The following is a 26071-nucleotide window of genomic DNA, read 5'->3' as shown; positions in this document are numbered from 1 at the left end:
TCGCGCGAGCTTCAAGGCACAAACGTGGCTGCTGAATGAAACACAACATTTTCCTCCACGTTAACGTGAGAAAAATAGTTGTGAATTATTGATTACAAATGCATATAAATTGAATTAATTTAAAATATTTATTATCACTTATAAGCTCCATAACGTCCCGTAGTATCCTATTATTTACCGTCTAAAGACTTGGGACACCTAAGTATTACTAATTGGCGCTGCGGCCAGCAACAAGCCAAAATAACATTTTAATATTCCAAATTAAACATCAATTGATCGAAACTCGTTATCTCGCGCGAGTGAGATAACATCAAAGCCAGCCTTCGACTCGACATGGACTCGACGAGAATGTAACCAGTCTTCATACCGGCTCGGTGGCACGCGCGCGCAAATAGCAACAAATAGAGAAACATGTTCCCATTGCGTCGTATTGTTGCCAATAAGGTGCGTTTAAAAAGTTTAATTAAAAAAAATGTATGTGGTGCGTTTTGTTATTAGTGTTGTGAACTTGACCTGACCACTTGGTCAGTTTAAGAGTGACCATTTTCTTATGCTAAGTATGGTTTGATATAACGAATACTACATGTGGGTATAGTAATTAAGAATGAGACTTTAAACGTGTTCTAAACTGTCAAAGAGTTGTTCTGAACTATCCAAATTCATTGATATTTCTTGTTGACTGAATGAATGAGATATCAATGAGTGGGTAGGTAGCTAAGTCAAGCATAGACCGTCACATGTTCCTAGTTTGTTATATATATATGGGATAACTTTCGTTCTAACATACGCTCTAAAGCCCCCTCCAGACTATGCGCGTGAATCGCGGGCGAAGCCGCGAACGCAAGTGTGGAGTCGATTTTCGCAGACAGCGAAATCGACTCCACACTCGCGTTCGCGGCTTCGCCCGCGATTCACGCGCATAGTCTGGAGGGGGCTTATGACTTACCCTCTCTTTTACGTAAAAGGCCTACGTAGGCCTATCACTCGCATTCAATGCCAAGAACACGCTAGGTCGGGTTCATTTTGTATTGGCAATGGGGCGCTTGGCACTAAAAGTTTTAAATGCACAGATGACCTTTATACCAACGATGTGGCACCAAAACAAGTGACAACTGATGACTTAGTATTCTAGCACGCGCACGCGCAGGCTTGAAAACTGCAAAGCAACAGTTTGTGTTTTGTTTGTTCGATGGAATAAAGTCATCCTTTCCTTCAGACTATCTATTAACTATGTTAGATACTAATTAGTTTTCATGGAATGGTAAACACTGGTCGTACCTACATACCTACCTAAATATAATCGGGTTATGTAGGTATCGTATTTTATTACCTAATACATATCACATATCAAATAATTACCGAGTGATCGAGTTAAATAATAGATGTAGTATATGTAATAGGATACATCTATATGTAGGATATAGTTTCTTTAAACTCCGAATAAACACATTGGGTTCATATATAATACACACAGAAAAACAATATCTCTTCCAATTCTTCCCGTAGTTAAGGAATACTGGATCTTTTGATTCTGTCTTAGACCAAAACTGCCCCCGACATAGATTTAGCTTGTATTCAATTTCGGGGGACTAAGGCCCCGTTCGCACGGCAGCTTTTTCAACGCGCGTTAAAAAAGCGTTTGAATGACGCAAATGGATAACCATGTATGTATTCACACGAAGGCGGTTTTTAAGCGCGGCGCTTTTTTATCGAGCACTGTTCGATTTTCGGCGTTGAGCGTTGGCGTCAAATTGAATAGAGCATACGGATCTCCGTGTATCTGTTCTCACAAGCGTTAAAAAAGCGCCGGCGCTGCTGTCAGTTGGCTGTCAAGTGTCAATTTTTGGTGTCAATCGTCAAGATTATTATTAGTTTCACCTTAAAAATGTCAACTTATGCTTACAAATTCCTGAAATATTCAAGCTATATTCAAATAACACGTCGTAATAGCAAATAAAGTATGGCTTTGCTGAGATGCGTACGTGACAGTACGACTCACAAGTGATTTTTAAGCGTTCGTATGAACACAAATATTGGAAACGGTAAAAAAGCGCCAACGTCGGGTTTTAACGCAACGCTTTTTAAGCTGTCGTGCGAATGGGGCCTAAATCTGTGTATAACCATAACCAATATTTCTGTAGTACTTCCGCGTGTCTAAACTCTCAACGAAACTACAATCATTTTGTATTTCCTATACCTATGTATACCTGTCCTGACCACTACACTTTCCAAATTCCGAATTACCTTTAATCCTTGTTCCGCGTTTAATTTCCTTCCCTTTTACAATTAAGTACTTGACGTTGGCTACGGGCAACACCGCCCTCAAGTCCATAACAAAAAAAAAATACGAAACTAAGTTCTAACAAGCGCACGTGTAAACGCTTCTTAAAATTCCATAAACTAGGTTTTTTTTTACAGATCCTGGAGCAATGGCGCGCTCCAATGGTCGCCGCGGCCAAGGCACAGAGCTTCTCAGACGCTGCCCCACAGAGACCTCTGTCCGTTCTCACAGAAGACGAGTTGGCTATGAAGGAAACAAGTAATTGGCTGTTATATTCCTGTTTAAGACCTCTACAGACCTATAAAAAATCGCACGCGATTTTACATAGTTGCCGACTAAGTACCTAGATGTAACAAATTCAATTGATCAAATCATTTTCTGATTCTTACACTTCACTTCTGGCTATTTCTGACGAGTCGTAAACCGAATTTAAATACTTACTTTAGTTTCGGCCTATAAAAGCAACATATTATAATGCCCTAAAGTAGGGGAAGGTAGCCTAAAAGCGGGTACATTCTTACGTCGATGCACGTGAGTGACCACATATGTGTATCACTCACTCTAATTATTTCTAAACTTGTAAGGTTTCATATGGTTTCGTCAATTAGCGAAAGAACCAGTTATTGCTGAGTAGGTACTTACGCGGTGAGAAACTACGAGAAACCGATCATTAGCCACGTTTACTAACTAAACAAACCAAATGTGACGTCCCACGGTCAAAGGTACCTTATGGCGGGTATGGAGTTATGCATACCCCAGTAATCTACAATAAATAACCTATCGATAACACAAAAGATCAACCTTCTAGGTTGCGTAGTTACAGAGATATGATTTTTTGTAAATAATGTTGTGAAATGAGCAACTTTACGATAGAGAAGTTTTAAGTTTAGCCGCCTAAAAAACTATGTTCCTGAAGTAAGTTACATAGTTGACTACAAATAATAATGCCTTATATATCTGAGATTAAAAAAATATTGCGACTTGTTCTGTAATGCAAATAGAAACTTTTGATATCGACTGATTTATGTGTATACTAACCAATCTCTTGAAAATAAAGTTTTATTTCATTTTCACGATTGATTGCAATGAGCTCTCAAGATTTAAATTTTATCTATTAGAAAACGACACTGACAGACAGTTTAAGCAAAAAACAATACCGATTTAGAGGTGAAAATGTATTTTCTGACTTTTTCATATAAAATCACAAAATTGAATATTTTTACTTTTAATGTGACACACAATCAATTTTTCTGAGCACATATGAAAGAAATTCTGTCATTCAAATGAAATAAATCCTAAAACCCCAACTAAATACTATATGTAACCCCTTATGCCACTTTAAACTTACATAACAATAACAGTATTTGCTCCATACATTTACGAAAAGGTACCTTATGGAAATAAATCTAATAATACATCACTACAAAATATCAATCATATTATAGTTTATCTTTTATGAATAGAAAATATTAATTTACATTAAACTGCCCCCAATTTAATTAGTTCTTCGTCATAATAATCTTAAAAAAGACCAATAATTTGTATGTAATGAAAAGGTACCTTGTGGTCAAGTTACATGATGAGGCATGATGATGATGGAACAGTTAGGATAAACTAATAATATTTTGGGGTTAAGATGGTATAAATCGTCTATTTCTTATCAATAATATATTTCGGTTGCTATTGAAGATAAGCGGCATTGAGGTTCAATGACCTCAGATATTCCATAAGGTAATGCGTCGGGTATTGGCATTTTTCAGCAAACCAATGGCTGATTTACTGCATGCGACCAAACCAAATGAAGATTATTCTAGTTAAGAAAGACTTGACGAGAGTAACTTTGGTATAATAGCAGTCTACTTGGATTTGTGATGTCGGTCTATGTACGGTTATAATATTTGCGAGGCGCCCCAACCAGAACTGAAATTATCAAATTAGTTTTGCAGAATGCTAATACAGTTCTCTACCAAACTTCTTTTCCCGTATTGACTAGTTTTTTTGGGAATTTTCAATCTTTTTTCCATAAGGTACCTTTTCTACTAAACTCTGAGACGACATTACTAGGCTTATAACTAACTTATAACAAAAATAAAAACAGGTAAACAAACGTTACGCATTAAGGTTTCAGATCACACAATAAAAAAAAATTGAGCATTTTTTCACCTCTTTACAAAACATTTAATATCTCCGAAACTAGAAACCCTCATAAGGTACCTTTTCCCGTGGAACGTCACAAATATTTATTTAAGTATGTAATTAATACACTTATTTAATTTTCAAACGACTCGACTTCAGATAAGAATTCAGCTTACTGATTGTTTAATTTAATGTGTAGGTACGTTAGAAAATGTTTTGGCCTCCATGTTTGACGTTTGACGGACTAATTACATAGATGGCGTTATATAGTGCCATATGTTTTGTATTATAACAACTGAAATGGACTGTAAAACTCGAGACACGATGATTTCTTAGACTTGATACCTCTTTTACTATTCAATATTAATAACTCAAGTAAATATAATATATAGCAAGTGGAAATCCGTGGTCTCTGCCTACCCCTCCGGGAAATAGCCGAGATTATATGTATGATTGTAAATGTTATGGTAATTTATAATAAAATACCTATATTAGAGTAGAGAGGCTGGTCAGCCACGCCCCAAAACTCAACAACGTGTTAAAATATATTTAAATACATATTTAATTCTACTCGCCGTGCCTATCTTTTTCGTGTCTTATCACGTTGTCAGATAAACCGTATCGAAAAACAAAATTATACAATTGACGTTGTCCTTGACTGTGTAATGTTTGTTACTAACTAAAATTTACCTTTTGTAGATAAGTAATTTGCCGTCCTTAAATTAATACTTAAGTATTTAATGTTTGTGACAAATGTACCTACGGTTTTGCAAAATGAATAGCTAAACGTGTTTTTCTGTTGATTTTCAATTGTTATTCCTGTCCTGTGCCTCTTAATACCAAGGCTAGTTCATCACATCTAACATATATAACTTTTTGGCAAAATAGTTTAGAATCTATGTAGGTAAGTACCTATATACTTTACTATCAACTCTATCATTTTTACGTTTTTGCGAATCAACATAGGTAGCTTAAACCCTTTACCAGGCTGACATTTGAAAAATGACAATCGAATGTCAGTCTTAAGTACTCACCGAAAATAGAACACATGTTTGAAGTACCGTATGTGGGAAATATATATCCCTTAGCCTGGTAAAGGGTTAATTACTGTCATATTTATCTTATAATTTTAGTACCTAGATAGTTTTTTTTATTACTTACCTAGGTACTTAATTTTACAGCGCATTGGCGCCCCTTAGCTGTAATGCTGTAAAATTTTATTTCAATAAATATCAATATCAAAATCTACTATCAAAACTGCGGATACTGACGGTCAGTTGACTTTATATTTATATATGTATATTCAAAACTTGATCTAAGTGCTACCAAATATTACCAATTACAACTGCCAGAAACACTAGTAATGGCAGAACGGTGGTTGTTACCAAACAAATGCTTTCTCCATTGATCCTAAGCGTTACCTACTACATATACCTATAAAATTGAGACTGTCATCCCGATAATATTGAAAAAGAAATACATAATTATATAATTTGAAATGGAACTAATACAATACATTGATTGAATTGATAGATTACATTACAATTAACTATAAGTAAACTAAACTAACAAAGCAAAGAACTTAGCCAAACAACTCGCCCCGCGCCCTTTCAGACGCAAAGGTGCCCATCACAGCCTCTGCATCAGGCAACATACAATAGTAACAACACTAACAACTGTTATCGTTTTCAATTGACACGCTCAACCAGTAAATTGATCACTTAACCCTTTGTGAATGAATTGTGTGTCGTCTTGCCTGTAATACGTACATTTAGCATTTATAATATGTATAATAATATGAGACTTTATCACATGCAATTTGTTGGTAAGCTTTAAACACTTTCAATGTGATATTAGACTTTTTATATCACGATCACGCCACGTCGTCTGTGGAAAAAAGTACCTATACAACCCACCCCGTCTAATTAGTAAGAATTTAGGTACCGTACTATGGTAGGCAGGTAGGTAAATAGCAATTTTAGGGGCTTCAATTGCGCTAGTTAAGTTTTTAGAAAGTCATTTCATAAAATTAAATTTCTACGTTAGTTCAGTTCTACGAGGCCGTGCCGTACATCAGCTGCGATCGTGGCCCACCAAAATGGACTCGCCGGAAGACCAGCGCCGACTCTCGGGTCAGCATTATGCTGAGGCGAGCCCATTTCGTGGTAAACAATATGTACTTAATTATGTTTGTATTAAACGTTTCATGTTACTTTTGTATGTACCTACACTAAGTTTATCACGAAAAATAAATGATTTGTGATTTATGATTAAACGTTCCAATACTACTCTTAAACTCTAGGACTTACTCTCGTCAACCTAATAATGACCAATCACCAAAATATCAACCACATCTAGATACTTATCATAATTAGAATCTCAGCGCCCAACTGAAGTTGAAAACATGTTGTTATGGTCTTATCGCTAAAATAATACTCAAGGGTTTAAATACACGTCAGAAGACGCGATAAAACATTGATAATGACCTACGAAAATACGATAAAATTTTAGATAATGTAGTTTTTGCTTTGTTAGAATTTTATTTTTTTGAGCTTTATTTGTGGTTAAATTCTCACATCGCATGAAATACAAACTGAATCATCACGCGTGATCGACTAGATAGGTACCAAAGAGTATCGCAAATTAGAGGACCCTTTCATTAAACAGATTAAGAAGATATCGGTACGACTAACAGAAAGAACAGTACCTAAGTATGTGAAGATAATAACAACTCGCCCTCTTACTTATTTAATTCAGCTGTTACCTTTTCCACTTTGTTACGTATAAAATAATACGTCTACAAATCCGGTTCGAAGGACCACGACCAAATTCTTATGTCATTACACTTATTAAAGTGTCATTCTATGGAACTTGCTAACTATGTAAACAAACCGCCATATTGAAATTGTCTCTGAATGATGAATTTACTAGTGACTTTTGTTTACATAGTTAGCAAGTTCCATAGAATGACACTACGCTCGATTCCTGACCTTGAAAATATTTGTGACGTTTTCAACATTGTCGGTTGTCGATAAAGTTGATTTCAAATTGAAGCTATATAGAATTAGCGCCTTGTTGACAACCCACAATAAATACCCTTTTGGTTGAGAAGGACACAATGTTGGTTAAAGTTAACAATAACCTCTTATTTGCAGTCAAAAAGCTGGCAACTGAACAAATAGCACCTCTAGTCAAGAAAATGGAGGATGAACACAAAATCGACGATAGCGTCAGACAACTGCTCTTTGATAACGGAGTAAGTATTTCGAATAACGACATTACAGTTCCAGATCCATAGGTCGCTGGTTCAAATCCGGCTCGAAGGACCACTTGTTTAAATAAGTTGCTAGGTTGCTACTTGCTACGTTACTAATACCAATCATTTATTCACATATATACAGTTTCTTTTAAAGGTTCTATGATAAACTAGCGTTACTCAGTTTTCGTATGGAACAGCGATATTTTTTAGGGTATTTGTACAACAAACTAAATATATTCAAATCGCCTCGAATACATCGATAAGTGACAGAATGTACTCACTCATATGTATGTATATGTATGTGTACTGGCTCTGTGAGCTGTAGATCTTGCGAACCCCCATAGTTCTGCCATAAAAAAATAATTACGAAAACTGAATCGCTAAAAAAAAATATTAATCATCGAACCTGCTCACAAAATTTCTCAAGAATCGGTTGAGAATTGCGACCTGTAGATAGAACATCCGGATATACGAAAGAATTTTTGCCCCAGCTGAAACGGAGAGCTTCGATAAAGCTTCGGTCAATAAATAGTTCTATAGTAGTGTCTATAGAATAGTTACCGCATCTTTTACCCAGTTACCTACCCCACTGGTACCTAATTAATCTTATAGTCTCTATCGACACACATTTCCTCTTTCCGTTGGTGTTTCTTAAGTTTTTATTCAGTCTGTGGAACAAGTGGATTTCGGAACTGAACCATTTCAATGGACTCCTTCACTTGTTGCAAGTTTTAAAGAAGAGGGTATCCAAAGAGACAGATGCAAAGAGTTTATTGCATCTGTCTCTTTGGATACCTGGTCAGACCAGCGTCTGGTACTCTTTGGACCCCGTTCACCTTGTCTGTTATAATTAGTATTACTTAAGGTAAGTCTAACCTTATTTTCTTCAGCTCATGGGCATTGAAACCCCCACGGAATACAGCGGGTCCGGTTGCGGATTCCTCACCATGATGCTAGTTGTCGAAGAACTGTCCCGAGTAGACCCAGCAGTCGCCGCGTACGTGGATATCCATAACACGCTCGTCAACTCGCTGTTCATGAAGCTCGGCACTGAGGAACAGAAGAAGAAGTACCTCACCAAGCTATGCACGGAATATGTAAGTTGCAAAGTTTCAATTTGACACAAACACTTCGGTTTATCCCGCGGTTACTTGACAAGTGTGCTTGAAGTAATTCTTCCGCGCATACCTTACTTAGGTGTCCAACCATCCTTGCAAAAGTATTTATTATTCTTTGTACAACTGCATCAGTTCTTGCGATGAGTTTCTAAGCTAGAGTTAGCTTCTAAGATTTTCCATCAAGATCTTATGTCGCAACCAAAGTGGATAAAATTTGTAAACCGTATGATCAGCTAATATCAAAAGTTTGATTGCCACAATCCGTAGACACGTAATAACGCACATAATTACAGACATCATTTTAAAGACATGATCAGTCACGGACCACGGTGTACAGAGTACACTAATACCTCTCTTAACTTCAGTGCACAGGTTAATAACAATAACAACCCATGTGCACCGCATGCAATAATCAGTGTAGGTAATAAATAACCTACCGCTTATCGGCCGGCCTTCAAAGACTGATCACGGTCAGATCTTTTATACGCTTTTCAGACGTAACGTAAGGCGTTTTCAAGGTGATTTATCAATCCCAGTTGCTTATGGGATAATATTACCATAGGACAATATACTTTGGTTTGACTAATTGATTCCTCTGTGGTCTTTTTCTTTAGAAGCTTTAAACAAATTGCTTCATCTGTTACCTACATGTTATCTGTTACATGCATGCCGTGTTTTCATATAATTGGGTGGATATTCAAGCAATCTTATCTTATTTTATAACTTGTTATTCATAAATATTTTTGTATTGCACCTGTTGGCAAACCTAAATATTATTTACCTAAATAATATTATACTCGTAACTAGGGATGTAAATAATTTTCACTAATATTAATATTTGTTTTATAGGCCGGCAGTTTCTGCCTAACGGAGCCGACGTCAGGATCAGACGCCTTCGCCTTGAAGACCGTGGCCAAGAAGGATGGTGATCATTTCGTCATCAACGGCTCCAAGATGTGGATCTCCAACTCCGATGTGGCTGGAGTGTTCTTAGTTATGGCCAACGCTGATCCTTCCAAGGTAAGCAGATTACTTGTCATCATTCTATCAGCCAAAATACTGGACAAAAGTCTTCCCAACGATCAATTGTGTCTTCCTCATCCAATGGTTAATACTCATAAGCATACCGGTCTACATCAGGGTTTTTGGTGCGGTAATGATTTCGTATATTAATAACTTTGTTTATTGTAAAATAATTACCAACCTATGGATTAAAAATACTAGGTTATTATATAGTTTTTACTTATTTTTTGGATCTATGCTCATAAGCGTAAACAATTACTTGGAAACACTGCCCCATATCCGTTTTTCACACGCGTATTTTGCGATTATAATGCTAATTGCTTCAAATCAATGCAAATTATTCTTATGTCATACAATTATTGACACTAGAATACAGCCTTCACGAGTCCAATTCTAAATTATCCATACCTACGGGCAAAACAAAAGTTATAAGTATGTAGTCTTTAATTGTTTTTCATCGTATTTTCACGGAAACGTACGAACGTGTCAATCAGTCCCAGCACAAAAAGTAGGTACTGAGGTTGACTGAAGTAGCATGACAAATACGAACGTTTCCGAGGAAATACGATGGAAAACAATTATGCAGTACATACATCTGTACGACACTAATTAGAATTTCTAAGTACCTACTTAGAAAAAGTTCTAGGAATTAACACAGATTATATGTAGGTATATGGTATTCATCCGAATGACTTTCTAATGGAAACGTAGTCACATAAACTTGTTTTATACAAGGTTAATCCAATGGTTAAAATACATTCATAATAGTAAATTGTTACATCACATGTTTTTAAACAGGGCAAATATAGTGTTGACTCGGTCAATAGAACTGCGATAAAGCGAAACGTAATTATATGATAAGGAAATCATTAAATAAATGTACTTACCTACTAATAACTTTTGTACATAAAATGATACATTATCTAAGTACATTTTAAAGGCCTTTGTATTTTTAATAATTACTTATCCGAAAAATAACTAATAACGATCACGTAATAATTAAGGAAGTAGGTATGGTCAGGCGTGGCTCACTCCGCGATTTCGTCGCTTTGCAACAGGTACATCCGTTCCACACTAATTTTGGTGGCTAGCCATAAGCCTCGCGTGGCGCTGTCGCCACCTAGCGGCCATATCTGTCCTGATCGTAACAGACGCGTTTTGTTAGAGAGTGAGTCTTCTGTACCTAGTACTATTATTTATTCTGTGGTATGGTCGAAAGTATTAATTTAGGTATATGACCCATTTTGTAAAATGGGTCATAAATTAAAACTCTCGACTGTACCTATTTAAGGCAGGTATTCTCAATAGTATATAAGGCCTAATTTCTAATAACAGACAAACTACGCCGTACAGCGCCAGCTACTTCAGCTGTCAAATTATTTTCCGCTGATAATTTAATACACTTCTCGTAACTCTTACCCGTCTTAGTAATCCTTTGTCTATATTAATAATCAAAACTCCAAGATTACATAACATCTGTTATTAGACTGATGTCAGGCGTGGCTCACTCTGCGATTTCGTCGCTTTGCTACAGGTAGCTAAAAGTACATCCGATCCACACCAATTTTGGTATCTGTCCTGATCGTAACAGACGCGTTTTGTTAGAGAGTGAGTCTTCTGTACTATTATTTATTCTGTGCTGATGTGAGGGTCTTTTTGATACTCAACTAACTTCAGCGTCCGTATCTCATTAGGTTAATAAATTCAATTCCAAATCCACTAAACTTAACTCATCTTTCAGGGCTACAAAGGCATCACCTGTTTCATCGTAGAGCGCGACACCCCTGGCCTGTCGGTGGCCAAACCAGAGAACAAACTCGGCATCCGCGCGTCTGGCACTTGTATGGTGCACTTCGACAACGTCAGGGTGCCAGAAGGCAACATTCTTGGAGAATACGGACACGGGTAAGAATGTTTGATGATGTTGGCAACTTTAGAAATTCAGTTTTTTTTTTGGAGGGACATCATAAGACTACCACAGGCACATCTGAATTCAGATATAATGAATGTTATGATTTCCGAAATCCGAAAAATTCCGCAATAAATCTACCTAGACTAAACATAGCTTCTAGTTCTACGGGTTTAGGAAACTGTCTATGTTTTGGAATAACTATTATCTAACTACATAGGTAGGTATATATTCAGAGACAAAAGTAGACTGCTGATTTCGTGCTGAACCTAGACCTCCCCCGTCAACGCCACATATTGGGATCCTGCTGACACCCTACAAACATCTCCCACCGGCTCCAAACATCCCTCATGCTATTGTTAATATTGTCCGTTCTTCACAACCATAGTGTTTCTTCTCGTCATTATATTCATAGTCACCACTTTAACACTTTATTTCCCCAGTCATACCTACATCATTTCTTGGGGCTAATATTAAATCCCTTCTTTTTCAACTTCAGATACAAGTACGCCGCCGGTTTCCTGAACGAGGGTCGCATCGGCATCGCCTCGCAGATGATCGGGCTGTGCCAGGGCTGCATGGACGCCACTATCCCCTACACTTTGGAGAGAAAGCAGTTCGGAAAGAACATCTACTCCTTCCAGGTGAGTAGGTACTTGTTTAAGAAGAGGCAGACAGTTAGAAAGTAGGCAAGTGTCAAGCATACGTGGCTTCCAAACCGAAAGTGGGAGTTGGTCGTCACTTCTCAGAATTTATGTACGAGAATTCATTACCGTATGTAGGTATGTATTCCTAAGTTTTTCCATTCGGTGAAATTTGGAACACAGCAATGAGGAAAGCTAATTAATAAGCGACGTTAAAGTAGTGTGTGAATCTCTCAATCTGCTCAGTAGGTGCTGCCTACCCCATATTACTGCCTCTTAAGTCTCGTGACATTTTAACCATCTCCCTCAAATGTTCTTCAAAACATTTCACATTGACATTCTTCATTATATGGAGTACCTATAGGATTCGCTGTTTGTTATTTCAGGGTATCAGCTACCAGATCGCGCATCTGCAAACCGAGTTGGAGGCAGCCCGCCTCCTGACCTACAACGCTGCCAGGCTAAAGGAAAACAACCTGCCCTTCGTCAAGGAGGCTGCCATGGCTAAATATTTCGCTTCAGGTAACCATCAAAACAGCTATGATGTTGTTTTTCAAGGTATCGCCGTGGTACAGAGGCCTTTGTGCATGAGCTCACGTTACGACTGTCGATCCGCAGTACTCCTAGCGTCACTTCAGCTCAACTAAACGGCTTTCAATTCACACATTCAGTAAGTCGGTAGGCCACTTGTCCCGGTCCTGAGTTAATCTCATCCAGAAGTGACTCCCGAACTTCAAATGTCGTTCACCCAACGAGGCAAAGAAAGCCAAGCGCTCCTTTGCGAAAGCGGCCATTTCGTGTTAACTGAATGTGTTTCACCTTTAGGTACTGGTTTTCTATACAAATACAGTGCCTAAACCGGGAATTCCAGGTTCTCGCCATACAAACTCAGTACCGGGAGCATTCCTTATTTACGTTATCATAGATCTACAAGTATCATCTACCTAGTGTTAAGTGATAACTCATGGCATGGATGAATACTAGAGATGCACCTATGCACTATTATGTACCTATTGCTGTTACAGCAATTACTTAATACTATAACTTTAAAATTGCAGAAATCGCCCAACATCTGACTTCAAAATGTATCGACTTCATGGGCGGTGTGGGCTTCACTCGCGACTTCCCACAGGAGAAATTCTTCCGCGACGCCAAGATCGGCACCATCTACGAGGGCACCAGCAATATGCAGCTGCAGACCATCGCCAAACTCATTGAGAAGGAATACACACAATAAAATATGTTACAATGACTTGCTTTTTCTTTATTCTTCATTAACCAGAGTCCAGACCTTACGGCTTAGCCACGACATTGCGCGACTTCGGCTAAGGCGACAACCATAGGTGGGAACGAAAGGTCCGATCGCTGTGTCTCGCTCCAACCCATGGTTGTCGCTTTAGCCGAAGACAGTCGCGCAATGTCGTGGCCAGACCGTTACACTCGCACCGAGGGTGGTATTCCACCTATCCAATTTCTTTGTCCAATGTGTATTGCGTCTCACATTTTGCTTTAATGAGAGATTTATACGCACGAAATTAAATTTAAGGTTAAATTGTTCTCGTCTGGACCTGTCCAGATCCAATTTTTTGCCAATCTGATTAACTTGGCCGATCAAATCAGGTAGTGCGGACGCAAACGCCAATTTGGCCACTTTCACCAATTTTAAATTTATGGTGATATTTGAGCGCTCTAAATTAAAAAAATGCCCCCCAAACGCGAATACTGGCATAACAAATTGGTGTTCTTGCGTCCGCTCCTCATTTTATCGATAATATCGGTCATAATCGGCGAGCCAAATTGGCGTTTGCGTCCGCACGGCCTGATTTGATCGGACAATTTAGTCAGATTGGCGAAAAATAGTCCACGTCTGGACACGCCTTTACTTATATCAATGATAGCTTCAATATTAATAACTACTACCTAAATTAAGAATCTCAATTTGAGATCATTCAAGTAAACCCAAAATAGTAAGATTGTGTTGTTTTATCAACTAGTTCCTATTGTTCCAAGGTAGGCTCTTGGATCTCCATCATCAGATCGCGTTGATGTCATCATAATATTGCATGGTCATTGTCACAGCTCAGTCACTAACCAAAAGATGGCGCTGCTAGTTGAGGAGTTCACTCAATTATGGGCTGAGTTACAAGGGTTTTATTTCATATGAGGAGTCTTTTCACAAGGGCTTGATCTCAATGAACACCATACAAAATCAGCCCTTTTGAAAAGACACTCCTCATATGTGGTTCAAGCAGAGGCACGGACACATATCTTACCACACTCCTTTTTCAATGGGAGAAATAAAATACTACAGACGGTAACTATAATTTATTTACATAATTCATAATTATTTGTAACATGATGATAAACAACTATGAGCACTAGACAAAGAAAGTATTGTTTTCTTGTTTCTAAGTCTCTACATTTTCACTGGGTCCAGATATTGATCTAGCCGTGGGCGAAAACCACATCTGTGAGGCCCTTTTCAACGTGTTTCTCAAGGTAAAAATAAGGTTGACTTTGCGAGGCCCCCCTAATTGCGAAGCTGTGGGCAAAGGCTCCATTCGCCCACTAGCTATGCCACTGTTGATGGTCATTACGGTTTAGGGTCATGGGGAAGTTTGAAACCAACCATTCTAGCAGTATCCTCTATGCTTCTTTCACCCTTTCCCTTAAATTCCATATTAATCTCCTTATACCTCCTCGAGTGATGCAGGTAGTCATAATAGCTTCTCGCTTTAAAATGCATCTCATCAATAGCTTTGCAAAGCTGCTGATCCGTTACTTGGTGTTTACGGTACTGGTCCAAAATGTATCGAACCATCTGATTTTCTGCCAGTTTTTTTGTTGAGCTCTGCTTACGGATCTCGGACAATAATTGCCGTAGCGTTACAAGAACGGGCTTTGATGTGATACTTGCCATGGTAACACCTTCAAACAAATCAAATGTTTAACTTTTCCACCATAAGAGAGGTTATGAATTCTTCAGTGTTTTTGTAGTTCGGTTTATCACCTTTTATCCAAAAATCTTTGTCTAACTTTTCTATATTAATGCTTGGGAAATGATGTATTGATGTATCATTAAAAATATCAGTGTAAACAAAATTGTTTTCTATAATTATTTCTGACACAAATGAACTAATTTTAGCTATAAATGGTACAGTTTCTTTTAAAATTCTGTTCGGGTGATTTTCTACCAATGAGGCAAAACTATTGCAAATCAAAATGCAGTTTTCTAATTCAGGGCCCCAGTTACTCCAAAGAAAGTTGTTTGTTAATTGTTTTGGACAATGTGGTAAGTACAGAAGAGTTGGGTCTAGTTTTGATATTACATAACCTCCCTCAGTATTCTCTGCTATAACCTGAAGCCCTAAATTATCCAATATAGTACATTCACTTTTGTAAAACACTGGGTCATGTACCAGTACGTCAGAACAGTTAAGAGAGTCTTTTAAACACAATAATAACGCGAGTTGATATCTGGAAATGTTACACTCTCCAATGTGGCCTAGCCCAAAGCAAACGATAGTTTTTAGTTTTCTGCTACTTAATACTGTACTCACAGATTCTATCACGTGTTTCCAATAATCAGAGGCTCTTAAATCATCCGCTGCTGACTGTATTCGTCTGAAAATTGAAAAATAAGTAAGTCAATAACGCTGAAACCTAACCTCAAATACATACTTTATTATTTAATTAATTACTTTATCGCTTTATCGACGTCGATGATAGTTTCTTGTTCTTCAAATTTTGAGTCCCTAGAAGGTATTTTTGTTTGTTTATTTTTGGAGAAACGCTTGGAAGAAACTATTTGAAAACCATCGCTGTCAACTTGCTGTTTTGACATTTTAGGCGCAGCTGAGGCGTTTTTCATGCTCTTGCTTCCTTGCGCATTTCATTCATCATACAGCTTGGGAAAAAAAGAGTAAAAATTAAAAAGTGGCAACACTGTAGTGTCGTCCCGTTTTCTTATATAAATTAGTTTGAAAGGGACGACACTACAGTGTTGCCACTTTTTAATTTCTACTCTTTTTTGCCAAGCTACGGCATCCACGATTATTTATTACATTTTAATATTTTTTGCCATTTTGAATTTAAATGATTTGGATTTAGATAGAAATAACACAAATTTAGTTTGGAATTTGGCACATGGTAATCATGGTAAGAGAATCGGACTGGCCACTTGACTTGATTACGCATTGAAGGTGAAGTTGAAGTAGAAAAAGGCAGCAATTTTTAAAAATGCAGGCGCGAAGGGTTATGCTCCCATAGAAAATTTGAGTTTCGAGCAAGGCCTATTGACTTCCTTGAAACGATGTGACCCTTCAAAATTGTACATGTGTTGTCCGTTCTCAGACGAGATTGCCAGTAATTAACATCAAAATATTTTACTACAGCAACATTGCTAGAACTGGCTTTGTCTATAGATACGATTTCTAGGAACAAATCAAATTATTTTATCAAATATATTTTGATTTGTATTTTATGAAGTAGTCATATGTAAATTATTATTTATTTTTTGATATATGTATATTATTATCTATTATATTTCAGTTTTTCTTTGTCTATGTTCTTAAAATCTACGAAGGGTAGACGTGCCTCTACCCTCCTTGATAAAATAAAAAAAAATCTTTGTCAATTGGCCTCTTTGATAGGCCTTGATTTGGGTCTGGCCGGTAAGAACATAGACAAGATAAAAGTCTGTAATGTCAATGCTGTCATTTAAGTCATTTAATGCAAAAATATCAATTTTCATATAAAACGATTTATTCACTTGAAATATATTTATTTACCTATTAATTTTAAAAATAAAAACTATTCATATGTACGAGCAACATATCTAAATGCGTCTTCGCACGGACTTAGTTAAATTTAAACCGTTGTCTCTCTTCCTTCCTTGCTGTATGTATCCGGCAATGGCGACTTTATCAACAATTCTTATCCGGATTATGGAAAGCCCTAATGTGTGTGTGGAAACCGTTGTAGTAAATCAGAAACAGCGATAATTTCAAGGTAAGATATATATTAATCTTTAAATAAAAATGAGCGTGCTAATTACCAAATTCAAATATAATAATTTAATCTTACTATCCCCATAAGTCCCGCGGACGCTATATCGCGTCCGAAATTATAATCAAAATGACAGCGTTTTACACAAAAATAAAACGCTAATTAAATAACTTACCATATTCGGAACCTAATAATAATATTGAGAATGGCAACACTGCGTAGTCGGTCGTATTGTCCTTTTCTAGCAAATAACTCCTTCTCTCTCCCACACTCCCACCACTCAGGCAGGTTGCTTTGACAGTTAAACAAGGCAAATTTTCAAGTCATTGTCTCAAAATTATTCATATTTACACCAGGGCCCAGTTTTATAAAGTTACAAGTTACAAGTTTACAGGCGTTTACTGGCAACACTTGCTCCGTTTTTTACAATTTGCGTTTTATAAAAGTACTGTGTTACAATTTTACAGGTTACAGGTACAAGTGCCTGTAGCTCAACCATAGACGAAAATATGGGAGTTTAATAGTTTTAAACTCATAATCGAACAAGCGTTTTATAAAAATATTGTAAATTACAAGTGTAGATTGGTACACTTGTAACAAAAACGGACATACGTCTTGAGTCCTGTAATTCTTAATTTTTAATTAAAATTATTCGTTTTCTGAGCGATTTTAATCTTTACTCTTTATTGTTAGGCACCAACGCCAACGATTTTGCCAGAGCATGCATATTTTTCCATGCACTGACCTCATCAGTTTTTGTTAATGTATCTGAAGTATATAGTAAATAGGAAATAAAGTGACAATATGTTTGATATTGATTTTATTGATGATATCGTTTTATTTTATCTACTAGGAAACGGAAAAGGATTGGTGCCGATATTTGTCGTTGATTTATTAGCATTCGTCTGTTTATTTAAGTATAGTGCATTCACATTATGGTAAAGTGTACTATTCATAATTTTCGATACACAGCGTACTTATCTTTGAGCCGCTACCGAAGCGATACATTTTATAATGTAATGTGAAACAGTATTTATTTACTTATTAGGTAAATATTTCATGAAATCTAACTTAATCTGAATCTGAAAACGGCCCGAAAAGTATATCCTTGGCATCGAACACCGCTCTCAACCACTCGATTTTTCCTTAATTTCTGGGCATTTTTCCAATAATTAATATTTTACAGCAAACAATAACACAGCTTACACAGCATTTAGTAGAGCACAGAGTATCTATGACAGACTTTTTTTTTAAATAGTGATGTCCTTCACACCTGTAGATTTCACATGTAATCGAGATTGACCGTGGTTCTTTACAACTGTAATTATCTATGTGTATTTATAAAACACCTGTAGCCGTTCACAGTGCATTACAGGTGCCTGTAGCCTGTACTCTTGTAACCTGTAACTTGTAACTTTATAAAACTGGGCCCAGGCAGGATTAAAACTTTAGGTTCCGAATATGGTAAGTTATTTAATTAGCGTTTTATTTTTGTGTAAAACGCTGTCATTAAACAACTGTACCGATATTCGGAACCTAATAATAATATTGAGACGTGTTTGTTATCGCCTGGTGGTGGGAAGACGCCAAGCCAATGTGATTATACGTGTAGTTATTATGTATATGTAATATTATTATATTACGAGTGTTAAATTAATTATGTAGTACACCCTTTATTTTAACACTTGTGAGGAGAGAGGTATTTAGTAAAGCATACATTTTGATATAAAATTATATTATGATACTAACTTTACATTTTATATATGTACTTAATGTAGGTACTTATAAATTTTCAAAGAGGATAAGTGAGTCACCACAAGGGTGCTATACTTAATTATATGTATGTGAAACTAGGTAAAAGAAGATGAGATTTAAAGTCAGTCTACTCTTCAAGGAGCATACAACATCTGTGATAAGGAGTGATGTAATTAAAATATGAAGAGATAAGAATTATTTATAAAGTACTCGAGTAGTTTTTATTTATAACTCCCAATTATTAACAAATTTGATAATAATTATCTAGTAAAGTAAGCAGTTGCAGGAATATAACAAGGACAAGACCTTTCTTATTTCCAAAATCTCTCGGAATTAAGTAGACGAATATTGTACATATTCGTTATATCACTATCACTACCCACAAAGTTAGTATTGGGTACCTACTTACTAAAATGTCATAGGGAATTACTGAATTCCTTTCATGACTGTGAGCCAATGTGTGCTATATACTTGGTTATAGCTATAAAATGCATTTAATCCTTTGTACGCTTTACTAACGCGAACGCGAGCTAATGTACCTAAACAAACCTTACTTAAAATTGTGAAGGTTACTTTGAGAGCTTAAGCCATAACATAACACTCATGTTGGCACGACTAGTAATGATAATGACGCTTTTTGGTGCTCTTGGCGTTCAAATGGTTAATATAGAAATGCCACAGAACCTTATCAATGATATTTGTATAGGTGCAGGCTCATTCTGATTATATTCATGTTTAGCTATCATCAAGTGACCTAAATTGTACTCATTAATTTCTATATATGCAGTAAGTTTACCTTATCTGGTGTCTACTAGTAGACATAAGCTTGATTGGTTCTGAACGCTTAAGTGGCTTAATTTATGTAAAGCATTTATAGACATTGCATAGTTCTGAATATTCAGTTTCCTCTTTCCAGTGTGTAAATTATTAAGAATAAGGTACTTAATTCGAAACCTTAGCTCATCGCATGTGTTTTAACCAAAATGCAGATTTGTGTGTTTATTTAGTGATTTTACATTATTTGCAATAACTGTGCGGAACCATGGGGTCCCCGACCTTTTGCCGGGCACCCGTGGGCCCAAAGCCAACAGGGCAGAGGCCCTTTAAGAGGGACCTATTTCATCCAATGCTAGAGTCAACACTTTGTCGAATTTATTTGATATTTATGTATACTTATCCTCCTTATGAACTAAGGGTAACTGTAACTTTTCGATATCAAATATACGTAGAATTGTCAATTATTATATATTCTGAAATTATAATATTACTGGATTTGGGCCAGTGTGCTTTTGTATACTATATCTCTGGCCTACGATATAGGCTAGTCTATTAACATCCCGCCTCCTGGAAGGCAGTATACAGACTTCTTAGATATATATTCACGGTAGCGCTAAGTGTGTGGACCTAGTTTTCCGACACTTGACTGCATGAGATTATTGTGAACATTTTTTCAGGTCTCGAGCAAGAAGGGTACCTAGATAGGTTGAGGTCCTTAAATTGTGGATTTGGTAGGAGCAAGACACAGACGGGGTGTAAATTAATTAATCCACCATGTTTCAAGAGATTTTTGTTCATTGATGCCTTCAGGTTACACTGTAAAGACAGACTAACACTTTGGCAGAGTTTTGCTAACATATAATAAATGACTGCATTTGTTTGGGTGTACATGTTCCACGTCAAAGACATATTTATATATTTCAATCTATTTTTGAAAAGTTCGCGTTTCAAAATAGCTTCGCCTTTTCGCAAGGCGTGCTCCTGTTTCCCTATTTTATTGTGCAAAGCGAACAGTATCACAATGTTATAATTATGTATAAATTGAGAACTAGAGGGTCATGCCCTAGACGTGACCGCCCAGAAGTTGTGCTAGAACCGTTCGTGCAAACCATTCACTCACTGTTTTTAAAAACCTTTTTGTAGTGGGTACATTCCACGGTCTCAAATTTGTTAAACGTGTAGTATCAAACTATGACAAGTCATGATAAGTGAATTAAGTGATAACAGTATCTAGTCCGTGCATAGAAGCACTTGCCCTTGAGGTTAGGGCATGGGTAGTTTAAAATAAACTTAATCCGTGCATAGGAGCACTTACGATACAGGTGGTTTAAAATTTCCAGGGTCACAATACAGACACAAGGTGTAAAATACATAATTGATAAACGCCCGTCAGGCCAGTTTTGTATATTTTATTTCAAACATGCTTGTGCAGCACCGCCAGCACATGATAATTTTCCTATACCATGGCAGTCAGGGATATAATAGTTAAATAGGCAGGTAACCTTGGTCATGTCGTGTACATAGGTAGGTACTCGTAAACATGTTAACTGAAAGTCTAGTGCTCTCGAGGCAAATATAATTTATGCAACTGTGAGCTGCTCTTACATTGAGATCATATGTATTTATTTCTAGTCTGCCTTAGCAGGCCTAGACTCCAAAGGTTTTTTAGATATTCATATGGCCGTTAATCGGACCCTTTGTACACCTTGAGCAGGCTGTTTGTTTCACACCATGAGTAATATAATTTGAATTATATTGTAAACATAGCTTATTTCAGAATGGAACCGTAAGCACTGTCGTGAGCTTACATAGTCTGATTAAATTAGAGTCCACAGATTGTCTGGACCTTGGTGGATTGACCACTCCTGATTCTAATTATCAATTTTCTGCCTGGGCTTATAATCGAAATTAGGTGACTAAATCTCTTAGTATTCTCTATGCCGCCCAAGTTATGAGGCTAAGCGTCTCCAGACCACAATTTTATATTAGGGTGCAAAGATTTTTTCATCTTTAAAATAAAAATGAGTCGAGATAGGCCTGGAATCTTAGGTTATTTTATACCTTATAATTTTAGAAATGTAATGTAAATGGAAAGCAGTTTTCACTTTTACCACAGTTAATTAGCCCAATTTTGGGCTTAGCCAATAGGGTGTTTGGGACCGTTTTAGAATAGATTAGTAAACAAAAATGAAAACTAATAACAAAGCCTTGCCTATTTCGACTGATTTTGTTAGAACCCTTTTTATTTTCTCTAAAAGGAGATATTTACAAATTCATTTTAGTAATATTTTTCTGATTGTGGCTTACTTGCTCGCATGTGTTATGACCATATCATTTATATTTCTGTGAATATGTCTGACATGCCTTGCGCAGGCTTACATAGGTTATAATATTATCATCAATAACTTGACGTCAGTTTGTGAATGAATCAAAGATTCTTTGGCACACCTTACGCAGGTGGAGACATGGCAGCCTTGCGCAGCCTTAGATAGGTACATAATATATTGGTTTCATCACAAATAACTTGACGTTAGTTTGTGAACGAATAAAAGATTTTCTTAGGCACACCTTACGCAGGTGGAACCATAACAGACGTAGGTTTAAGAATATCATTCAAATCGAATACCCTGAGTTTATGGGTAATATTCCCTTAGTTGCGGGTTCCTTGCTCGACAAGGTGAAAAGCTTTATGCAGGCTTTTACAGGCACTTTTAGAAAGTGTCATTCACGGTGACGCGCAGATTTGCCAAAACTAAACTTTAACTCTTCAGTTAACTAATATAATTTGACAATATGAACCAAACCATGCGTCTTCGTCAATGAATCAATCTAAAGATTTCCGTATCGTTAATGCCAAGTGTACTATTTATGTAGGTAGGTAGGTAGGCTTAAGAATTGACCCTCTTGTATGTAGTTACTTGGTAGTTACGTAACGAATTAATAATCCAGTTATTCAAATCCAAAATAACACAAGCACATATAGCAACTACATGCAAGAGTTATTTTCCTTAACCTTTTAAGCTGTAAGTACCTGCTAAGTTATTTATTTAAGTAGGTACCTACATTTTAACCTACCTACATTTTAACAATTTTTTCAAAATTAAATATCTAGTTGGAGAGATATAAGTTGGTAGATCAAGAGTGAAATACTTCACGATTTCGCATGTCATTCTTGCGCAGAGCCATGCTAATCTCTCTCTATGTCTAGTCAGATTTAAGTTTATGTACTGCCGAAGTACTCACTTTCCACAAAAATAAATGCAATGTTTGCGATGTAGGTTTGTTCGTTACCTTGTGTCCCTCAGAGCGGAAATAGAAGCCCCGCGAAGGCGGGGCTTCGTCGACTCCTAAGCGGGTACACTTATTTATCAGCAATTTAATTCACAAAAAAATAATTTTGTAATATTATATTAACCCGGAACGGGATAAAAAGACAAATTGCTGATAGATACTTGGGCAGATAAAACCTACACGTCTATAAACTTCTACCTCAATACATAGGTTCTACTTAACACGTATTAACTATCCGATCCTTTCGTATTCGAAAACACAAATCACTTGAAAACTGAAGGGTATGCCTCCACACATCACCATTTAAGTATTATAATTTCAACCGTTATTATACACACACAAAGATTTAAACTAACAAGACTCGGAAGAGACTTAATGTAGGTATAAAATTAAATTCTAATGGTGACACGTGCACGCTTTACCAGCTCGATGTGTTTTCTAACATATGTGTTTTAGTATTTTCATTGGCATAGCCACGGTGCGCGCAGGCAGCCTTTGAAAACACTCGCACATCACTATTCCGGATCGTTTTTATTTGCTAGATAGTTTATCGGACAACTAAATTTAAATATTTATTTCGAACGGCAAAAACCGTTAGAAACTGTTTTTCAATATAGTCAGCTAAACTGGGGTACAAATTCAAAAACTCACCAGCAGTTTAGCTTCACGACCTTCCAGATGGAAAAACAGCAAGCCAATGACTTGAAAATTTGCCTTGTTTAACTGTCAAAGCAACCTGCCTGAGTGGTGGGAGTGTGGGAGAGAGAAGGACGTATATGCTAGAAAAGGACAATACGACCGACTACGCAGTGTTGCCATTCTCAATATTATTATTAGGTTCCGAATATCGGTACAGTTGTTTAATTCAACATAGATGTAAAACCCCACATTGTTTAAGCTGGTAACCCTAGGAATTAGCGACGTTAGTAATTAGGAAGATAGATTATATTGTTTAATTTTTTGACTATTTTGTTTTAGAAAGTGAATCAGCAGATGGCTTGAGCGTGAGATAATAATATAATCCTGGGCCGTCATATGATTTCTTGGAAAAAGCCCAGAAGGGCACGTATCTGCCGCATATCCAAACTAGTTTCCCGGTGACCAAGAACGCTGCGCGGAGCTGTGAAGCAGAAAATGTCCGATAACCGGATAGATGTAATAACAACTTGTAACCATTTGCCATATCAGTGTATGTATTCATATGTATTATGAAAATATTTATATCTTAATAATACGTAACTTTTTGTTACCTTTTATATTTCACGAATTTCTGAATATAGTACCTAATCATTATCTTTTAACGTATTTTTTTACCTTTTTGTGAAATGCTAATTTAAGAGCCCAACAACGTGCACACTAGCGCCACTGCTAAATAATCGTGATTATTTAAATTTAACGACATGTATTTAAAAAAGGGGCCGCTACGGACTGTATTGTGTATTTAGGTACCTTTTGAATACATCAAACTAGATTTTATGTTGCTGGAAACGGCCGTTTTAACTTTGGACGGGTAGATTGACGAATCCAATAACATAAAAACTAGTTTAATGTATTCAGCAGTGGCGCTAGTGTGCACGTTGATGGGCTCTTAAAAACCTGACCCCAACAAAAAAGAAAAAAATACAAAAAGAAATTCCCTCTCTGGGATTCGAACCCAGGACCATTAGCTTCCTGAACTGGATTACTGCCAATACCCGCTAGGCTAAACGGGTTGTCAATTCTAATTACAATGGTATCCTACCAGAGCGCTAGTAGTATAAACGAACTTTTGAAAGGGACATTTTTTTGTATGGAGTTATCGTTCTTCTCCTAGTGAGTATTATATTCTTTGGTTTCGAGCCTTTTTCAGTAGACAAAGTTGGTTTGCCAGAGTATATGAATATCAGTCGTTAAATATTGCCGTTTTATTTTAGTATTTTATTTACTAGGTACATTTTTAACATATCTGGGTCAAGCAGATCTTGTCAGTAGAAAAAGGCGGCAAATTTGAAAAATGTAGGCGCGAAAGGATATCGTCCCATAGAAAATTTGAATTTCGCGCCTTTTTCTACTGACAAGATTTGCTTGACCATGTATAGGTTGCTTTTGTTTTGGTTTGCACGATGATAATAATAGTTGTTCGCAGTTCGCATGTTTTGTGTTTAGAAAAACGCCTCAATGAATTCTCGTATCCAGCGGGCGCAGCATGGTTCCATTTTTATCGTTTGTCACTATGCCCGTCACTTTCGCACTTACATACTTGTTAGAAGGTGACAAGCATGGTGACAAGCCATAAAAATGCGACCGTGCTACCAAACCTGGCGGCTTAGCACGGTCGCGTTTTTATCCCTTGTCACCATGCCTGTCACGCAAGGGCCCAACGTTTTCTGTTCTGTTTCACGGCGCAGCAACTAGTATCATTTTTCTCTCCTCGCTCTTTTAAAAATGCCGTTTGTCAAAAAAGGACAACCATACTGTTGACAAGGTGGACTTCAAATCAAGTGTTGCCTTTCTTGATGCGCCCAGGCTGTGTATGTGTGCGTAAAAGCGTATATGTGTGCTCTTTTAGGGATGGGAAAAGTCGATTTTAATCATGTTATATATCGATAAACGCTACACAGCGGAACGAAATAGCGATTAATTGAAGCTTCAATATCTTCGTTAAACATAAACATAATTGAAATGCTAATGGATAATGAATATATTATAATATAATAATATAATTCAATTATTGCGGAACACCTATTTTAGGAGGTATTTATGTATTTTAATTAAATATCTGAACTTTCCCTTGGTTCCCTGCTGGGGCGTGACTATAAAATTGTGATCTGATAACCACAATAAAGAATAAAAGCGTTTTTGGTCATTTTAGGTATCGTTAAGCCTTCGAAG

General features: G+C 36.8%; 2 protein-coding genes and 1 non-coding gene across 5 annotated transcripts; 1 reads left to right on the top strand and 2 right to left on the bottom strand.

Moving 5' to 3' along the window:
• Window positions 1-286: 286 nt before the first annotated feature.
• Window positions 287-13620, top strand: LOC134794121 (short/branched chain specific acyl-CoA dehydrogenase, mitochondrial). 2 transcript variants are annotated; one of them, XM_063765829.1, is made up of 9 exons: window positions 287-444; window positions 2419-2539; window positions 7573-7673; window positions 8567-8773; window positions 9644-9814; window positions 11559-11722; window positions 12226-12370; window positions 12757-12892; window positions 13429-13620. In XM_063765829.1, the coding sequence occupies exons 1-9, from the start codon at window positions 412-414 to the stop codon at window positions 13605-13607; spliced, it is 1257 nt and encodes a 418-aa protein (XP_063621899.1). In that variant the 5' UTR covers window positions 287-411; the 3' UTR covers window positions 13608-13620. The 2 variants fall into 2 exon arrangements, with proteins under 2 accessions (XP_063621899.1, XP_063621900.1); XM_063765830.1 differs by lacking the exon at window positions 2419-2539 and having other exon boundaries at window positions 359-444.
• A 1063-nt stretch (window positions 13621-14683) lies between these two features.
• On the bottom strand, window positions 14684-16246 carry LOC134794120 (protein FMC1 homolog). Of its 2 annotated transcripts, XM_063765828.1 has the most exons (3): window positions 16072-16244; window positions 15931-15994; window positions 14684-15298 (listed from the first exon to the last, which is right to left on the bottom strand). In XM_063765828.1, the coding sequence occupies exon 3, from the start codon at window positions 15288-15290 to the stop codon at window positions 14964-14966; it is 327 nt and encodes a 108-aa protein (XP_063621898.1). In that variant the 5' UTR covers window positions 15291-15298; window positions 15931-15994; window positions 16072-16244; the 3' UTR covers window positions 14684-14963. The 2 variants fall into 2 exon arrangements, with proteins under 2 accessions (XP_063621898.1, XP_063621897.1); XM_063765827.1 differs by having other exon boundaries at window positions 15160-15994; window positions 16072-16246.
• Window positions 16247-23044: 6798 nt separating this feature from the next.
• Window positions 23045-23148, bottom strand: LOC134794649 (U6 spliceosomal RNA). Its single transcript, XR_010144709.1, has one exon. It is a non-coding gene; the product is annotated as a U6 spliceosomal RNA (small nuclear RNA).
• Window positions 23149-26071: the final 2923 nt, after the last annotated feature.

This window comes from Cydia splendana, chromosome 10 (assembly GCF_910591565.1).
Source record: "Cydia splendana chromosome 10, ilCydSple1.2, whole genome shotgun sequence".
Classification (NCBI taxonomy): domain Eukaryota; kingdom Metazoa; phylum Arthropoda; class Insecta; order Lepidoptera; family Tortricidae; genus Cydia; species Cydia splendana.
The sequence above is the reverse complement of the archived record's forward strand: the minus strand, read 5'-3'. Positions and strand labels throughout refer to the sequence as shown.